At 34.0% G+C, this 7,329-nt stretch overlaps 1 protein-coding gene across 1 annotated transcript in view; it reads right to left on the bottom strand.

The window, feature by feature from the left end:
• Positions 1-247: 247 nt before the first annotated feature.
• The window catches only part of LOC126471375 (annexin A3-like), a 267,681-nt gene continuing 260,599 nt past the window's right edge, over positions 248-7,329 (bottom strand). Inside the window, exon 7 of the mRNA XM_050099496.1 lies at positions 248-373. Coding sequence (XP_049955453.1) covers positions 248-373 — 126 coding nt within the window. The remainder of the gene's footprint in view (positions 374-7,329) is intronic.

The following is a 7,329-nucleotide window of genomic DNA, read 5'->3' as shown; positions in this document are numbered from 1 at the left end:
GCATATACAATACCAAACTAAAATATTGAAATTATATTTATTATGTAACTCAAAATGGACTCGCTTGAACACCTTACTTTTTATTTCATCCATTCATGATATAGTGTACATTTTTTGTTATAAAAACATCCTTTACCCAATTAGAGGAAACTCTGTATTAAGAATAAACATAAGTTACACTTAACTGTCACAGATTAAAAGTTCTTTTTGTATGTGATGTGTTAGTTTTGCAGTGAGAAAAGTACTGCTAAGTAAATTCTCTTAACATATATTTTAGGATGTTATAACCACCGGACCCAAATTTCGTCATAGCTGATCCTAAAGTTTCACCATACAAATGAAAATATACATTGTTTATGTCTGCAAGGTCAACCTGAAAACAAAAGGGCCACTTATTACAATTTCAGTATCAAAATTAGCAACAGCTTTTCTCTTACCACTGGAATGAATGAATACGTGTGCTTGTATGAAGAGCTCATAAAATAGCGTACTACTATCAAAATTTCTCTCTCATTTGGCTCTATTCAAAGAAATCAGTGTTGCTAGATTATCATCAGTTTTCCATGAATTATCAGACATTTGGTTTGTTAATAATTCTGAAAATTCTAAGTTGTGTTAATGCACACAACTGGAGTAAATTATCAAGAATAGTACACCGTGTACATGTGCCAGTGGTCTGGCTCTTTACATCTCAGATTCTGATAATTTTTTGTATGTCAATAGTAGTATTTGTTTGCATGAAGACACCTAAATAAATTTTTTTGGACCATTTGTTTCTGAGTTACTAATTTTTTAAATTTCCGAAGTTCTGCATTTTTTTTCACCGTTTGGAACCTTCAAATGGCTGTACCTCAAAAACTATGACTTACACACCTGAAATATTTACCAGTTTATTCAGTTTCTTATAAGGTTAAAAAATATATGCTGCTTTACTATATTTGTAAAATAGTTGAATTTTTCAAAACTATGTTTTTAAAATTCTTAGAATTTCAAAGTCATATTATTTATACACTATATGTAGTTATGTACACCGAATTTCATGATGGTATTCCAATGGAAACGTAAAATTTTATTCTACTGGTAAGTGCAGCATCCAGCACAATCGGCAGGACTACACACTTATTACAAAGTTTTAATGGAAATGCCGGCCGCGGTGGTCTCGCGGTTCTAGGCGCGCAGTCCAGAACCGTGCGACTGCTACGGTCGCAGGTTCGAATCCTGCCTCGGGCATGGATGTGTGTGATGTCCTTAGGTTAGTTAGGTTTAAGTAGTTCTAAGTTCTAGAGGACTGATGACCACAGCTGTTAAGTCCCATAGTGCTCAGAGCCATTTGTAATGGAAACCTTAGATGGAAAGAATCATATAAGGCTGCCATATCATTGCTATTTTTCATTTAATGGCAATTTATTGCATTATTAGAATTTAAAGTCTGTATTGGCCTTGCCAGGTTGATTATGAAAATATTTGAACCTACAATGTAACACTACATGCACAAAAAAGACTAAAAATAATTTACTTAACTGTGCCTGTATTTTACAGATACATTCATATTAGTTAATATTTAGTAATTAACCATTTGTGTAGCTGTTACTGTTTAACAGTGAGTTGTTTAAATGCCTTTCAGTGAGAAAGTTTCTATTCGTCTTCAACAAGAAAAAACATAATGATCCAGTTAAAATCTTATTACACTCTAAGATAATACATGCATTCTTCTTTTATATGACATTACTTAGTCCTCTAAAACAAGAGTGACAGATTTTCGGTATAACAACACATTGTTTTGCAACATAATCTCTGAGGGTTTTCGCTTCTCTTCATGTGATAGTCTGTATGTTCTTCCAGTGGCTGTTGTAGGGTGTAATTTACAAAGTATGAAGTTCTTTGGAACAGTCAATTAATGTGGTCTTCTTGGGTATGGAGGAGGAGGTGCTGATCACAAGGATGCATAAATAAAAATTTGACTTCTACTTCTTTTTCATCTCTTTCATGTCAGACAACCTATCTACCATTTGTCATAAGTGCAAGCAACAAATCCTGTAATCTGTTCAAAGGACATGTCATGTGCATCTGGACTGCTAGAATTTTATGAACATGAAGGCCTTCAAAATTGGAACAACTTTTGCTTTAACATTGTCTGCTCAGATGAATAAATGCATGATATTTCTGAGTCCGTGGGACTGCTGTGGCTTCGTAAAATATTTTTGCTAATATCCTTTCTTCTGCTGCATTCTCATCATTTGACACATACAAAAAAGTGACTGATTGGGTGTTTACTTTACCCCACTCAAACATTTGGGAGGGAGTTAATATTTTGTTATTGATTGGATTTTACAGAGTAGCTTTTTACTGTGCCATCAACACGGTCGCACACACTCTATGTGAAGTAGCATAAAAATGCCATTCTCCCTCAGTTCCTTAAAAATCTTCAGCATAATGATGTAAGTCAGTAAAGTTTTTTCAGTACTTATATTTTAGACCTGAACATCACTGAAGTAATTTTTATTTTTCAAGTTAGGAAGAAAATCAAGTTTTATGAACACTCTAAGCTGTTTTGAATACGCATACAAGTACTGTGTTGTGCATCAAACTGTCTGATATAGAAACAAAACTGTTGTCTTGTAATAAACAATACATGGATGCACTATGGCCATGGAATCATTCCAGTGGATTCATTGGGCACAAAAGAATAGTGTTCAGCAAAGTCACATACAAAGTTGCTTCTTTCTGTATTAATGAAGTTTTCTTCTCAGAAAAAAAGTAGACTGATGTTTTGCAACAGTCATGTCGTTTTAGTTGTGTTAGCAGTGTACAAGCATCTTGCTCGATTCCCTGTGTTGATTTGGTTACAATCTGAAACATGCAGTGATCAACAGTAATCCACTGCTTGTAAGGTATGTTTTCTATCATTTACTCTTCAAGTGCAGAAATTAAGGCATCTGTAAATGTACTTGCATCAGGTCATTACTGATTGATTTGTGAGACATGAAGTATTTGTTAACCATAATTTTGGACATGCAGTATTTGTATGTGGGAAGTGGGCTTCCATATTCTGGTGTGGTGATCTCACTCAAGTTTGCACCAGCAATCATTAGGTTCACATTTTGATGAGCTGTACAAATGCAAACAATGTTTGTCCCACTTGTACCAGCTAAAATACAGTTTTTTGGACTTAATTCAGCAAATTTTAAGAATCCAGTTTCGACCTGTGTGTAATTTGATTTGATAAGTTTGTACACTTGTCTTCGATTTCCAAAAAAATAATTTCATTGGGCTTGCTTAAGATCTCCATCATTTATCTCTACCCACAGAAAAGTAATCCTTTCTGCCAGGCATTTGCCAGCTAATATCATCAGTACAGTAAAATTCTATCACTAACAGAACAGTCTTGGGAAATAAGGACTGTCCAGGCTTAGGATCAGAAGTAGAGACTATGACCTTTTCTGTCACTAGTAGCCGAGTGGTCTAAGGCGCTGCAGTCATGGACTGTGCGGCTGGTCCCGGCTGAGGTTCGAGTCCTCCCACGGGCGTGTGTGTGTGTGTGTGTGTGTGTGTGTGTGTGTGTGTGTGTGTGTGTGTGTGTGTGTGTGTGTGTGTCCTTAGGATAATTTAGGTTAAGTAGTGTGTAAGCTTAGGGACTGATGACCTTCGCGGTTAGATCCCATAAGATTTCACACACATTTGAACATTTTTCTGTCACTAGTTTTTTGTTTTTCTTCCTGTGTAGTTTCTTACTTCAAACTCCTTTTCTATACAAGTGTACAGCCAACTTTTGGGTAGTGAAGTCAACACCAAAAATTTTTCACTTTTGTTGGGAGTGTGAAATTTGTCTTCAAACTGATCAATTATTTCTGTTTATGGGCCTTCACAGCCACATATTTTCTGACTATCACCAGTTTCTCCCTAAAAGAAGGTTTCATCTATTTTGCATGTAATTCTTTTGGCTTTATCTTTGCAATATTTCTTTGAACTGATATATTTCTTTTTTATTTTTGGGATTATCCTATTGCAGTCAAAGTAGTGTCCAGAAAATGCAAGCTACCTTAAACATCCACAAACTGCCAGGGGCAAGAAATGTGCTGCAACTTGGTTGTACCATTCCATAAGATTCTTTGTTTTCTGTTAATAGCAGTTTAAGATTTCTTTCGGTCTACATAAAGTGCAGATTTTCATTCCTTCTTCAATCCCGAAGTTCAGATCAATCATCTAAGAAGTTGAATTTCTAAGATCATTAATGAGCCAGTGCGAGTTTCTCTTAAGGGATTACAACAAAATTTTGACCACTTTTTATCCATAGTTCCATTTTCTTAAGAAGTAAATGAAAGACAAACCACAAGCATCAAAAAGATGAAACCTGTAAGAATATAAAAATGTAAAATTGATTAGTTTACATTGTATTAAAACAATAATTATGAAGAATTAAAAAAGTACAACACTTTTTTAAAATACCATTTTACAAACCTATTAATGTAGTACAGTGATTAGTGCAAACATAAAAAATAAAATTAAGTCATATAAAATGAGAGACATAATATGCATTACATTATTTAGTTCGTTGTATTGTATCATTTACTACAGTGTTAAAACCATAAACTGAAGTCTGCTTAATTATGCCACAGTAATTTCATTTTAAATTAAATTTTATGAACTGCCTGCTTAGGGTGTGATGTAGTTTGCAAAGCAAATTGCACTAAAATAAAATTTATTTTAGTGTGTTCCTATTGGGACACAGTCATGGAATTTCTCGCACCCATTAACAAGTAGTGTATAAGAAACAATTACTTTCAAAAGAAAAAAAATCTATTTTTGCAATTTTAAGAATTAAAAAAAAATTATTTTGGAAAATTTACTTTTTTGAATATAGTTAAGTGGCATATATTTTTAAACATTTCAAAAAACTGAATAAATTGGTACAAATTTCATGTCTGTAAGTAAAATACTTTCTGAGGGAGAGCCATTTTAAGGTTTCAAAAAATGTTGAAAATTGCATAATTTTCGGAGCTTTAAAAATTAATAATTCAGAAACAAAATGGCAAAAAATTACAAAATTGTAACTTAGCAGTGTTCAAATTTATTTTTTTATTGATTGGTTTCACATGAACGCTTAGGTATGAACTCTTCCCAACGCTACCATAGCATGAGAACTAAGTGCAGTTTGGTAAATTTTACTAAACATTTTGCAAGGATAAGTGTAGTATCGATATTGTCACCACAAGTTATCTGAGCTACTTACCACACACATTTTCAGGCTTGACGAATTTATTCATGGTGTGCTCAACATCCAGATTATTGCTACCCTTGAATTTAATATTCTTACACCCACAGTAATTAAAACAGTCATAATTAATTTAAATGCCACTTGCTTTGTTCAGTGGTTAAGTGACAGACTAAGGACCAAAAGGTCTGGGAATTTGCTTCTCACTCAATTGTGGAATTTTTATGTATTGCATTTTGCTTATTTCACTTTTGACAGCATTTGTTAATGTGAAAATTGGTTGGTTCTATTGCAGTTCAGAGTCAAGATTAACTTGTAGTCCCCCTATAAGTGGCTGGTTCAATTAGTTTTAACATTGGAGGAAGGCAAGAGCATGCCACCACCAGTGAGGCCATGCCTGTACTCTGTGCAAGATTACCTTAGGGGTGACAGCCACGACAAAAGTAGTGTGGTGAGACTTATGTTGCAGGCACAGTGCACATTTACAGTAATGGTATTCCAAACTACCTGCAGCTTAACCTTTGGTTTGATTACAGCTTTACCTTAATTAATTATCATTTTATTTATACCATCTTCTTTCCAGTTATAATGCTTATTGCATCTAGAAATAAACCAATGTTTTTGGAAATCTAAATGACTATTATAGAATAAAGAAGAACTTAAATTGGATTTGGCTCTAATAGCGTGATGTGTCCACTTCAATGATATGTAATGAAATGAGTAGCCAATAGATTTTTAAATACTGCAAACAGGCTTTATTAAAAATTGGTGACATTACACTTGCTACATAAAACTGTAGGGGCACAACATGAATTGAAATTCTGTGCAACCATTTGAAAAGAGAAGAAGCAATTATAATGGTCCTGGGAATAACAGTTGATATGTCAATGAAATGAATAGGATTGTCTTCTTGGTAATAAAATTGTTAGATAAGAATGTATTTTGAATTAAAATAATACGTATATTGCAAATTCATAATTTTTTAAACTGAAAGTCTCCAATAAGGCATCATTTGGCCACAGGTAACAATTTTATGGTAAATTATTGGACTCTGGCATATTGGTAAATTTTGTTATGAGCGTGATCAGCATATGGACATTAGAAATCAAGTGTAACATCACTTCTGGAGGAATGAAATGGGCTAAATGTATTGGCAACTACAATCTGCAAAAAACTGTAACATAAGGGTTCTCTTACCACCTCACCCTGTCAGGAAACAATGAAATTGTAGTCTGATGAGAATTACTGCAAAATTTTGGTGTGTATGAGATTAAACACAAACTGGGTACAGTAAAATGCCAAATACTGAACCATACAATACTGTGCAATTGCTTTGATCAATTAAATCATCAAAATGGCAGAAATGAACAACTCATTGAAGTCCAATAAGTGCCATAACAAGACTTACAGATATTCTGATGACATCATGTTCATTGGCTTTGCCAACTCACCGAACTGTGCCTTCCAATCTAGAATAGATTTAAAGCTCTCTCCAGATTGATGTATTTGTCACCACAATGTACAGTCCATAAAATCACTTAAAAGCAAACTGTATATGGCCAGTGTTCTATCTCTCTTTGCGCGCACACACACACAACATTGGACACAACTACATTGCTATGCCACACTACAAAGACACCACCTGCTTAATGATGCTCCAAAAACTTCTACGACTAATTTAGATATGCATGATGCAAATAACATAGTCTTAATAATACTTGCAGACTATGCTTATTGCATATTCAACCAAACAATATATACTTTACAGAAGTTTGTCATGAGCAAAAGTACATCTGCATATGAACTCTACAGGCCACTGTACAGTGTATGGTGAGGTGTACTTTGTATAAATATATATTACTTTTTGTTGTACTCCACTGCATATGATGATTTAAAAATGAATATATATGGCTTGGTATGTGTCTTAAACACTCATACCCTATTTCCTCTCTCTCTCTCTCTCTCTCTCTCTCATAGATATATGATGAAGGCAGTAGAAATCTTGCAGTTTTCCATGAATATCCGTTATCTAAATAAACTCAACAGGGTTGAGAACAATATTCCCTTTTTCCCCAGATATGCCCTTTTAGTCTTTCATATGAACTACAAAAACATTC

Source organism: Schistocerca serialis, chromosome 3, assembly GCF_023864345.2.
Source record: "Schistocerca serialis cubense isolate TAMUIC-IGC-003099 chromosome 3, iqSchSeri2.2, whole genome shotgun sequence".
In the NCBI taxonomy this organism is placed as follows: domain Eukaryota; kingdom Metazoa; phylum Arthropoda; class Insecta; order Orthoptera; family Acrididae; genus Schistocerca; species Schistocerca serialis.
Note: the sequence above shows the minus strand (reverse complement) of the source record. Positions and strands in the feature narration are given on the sequence as shown.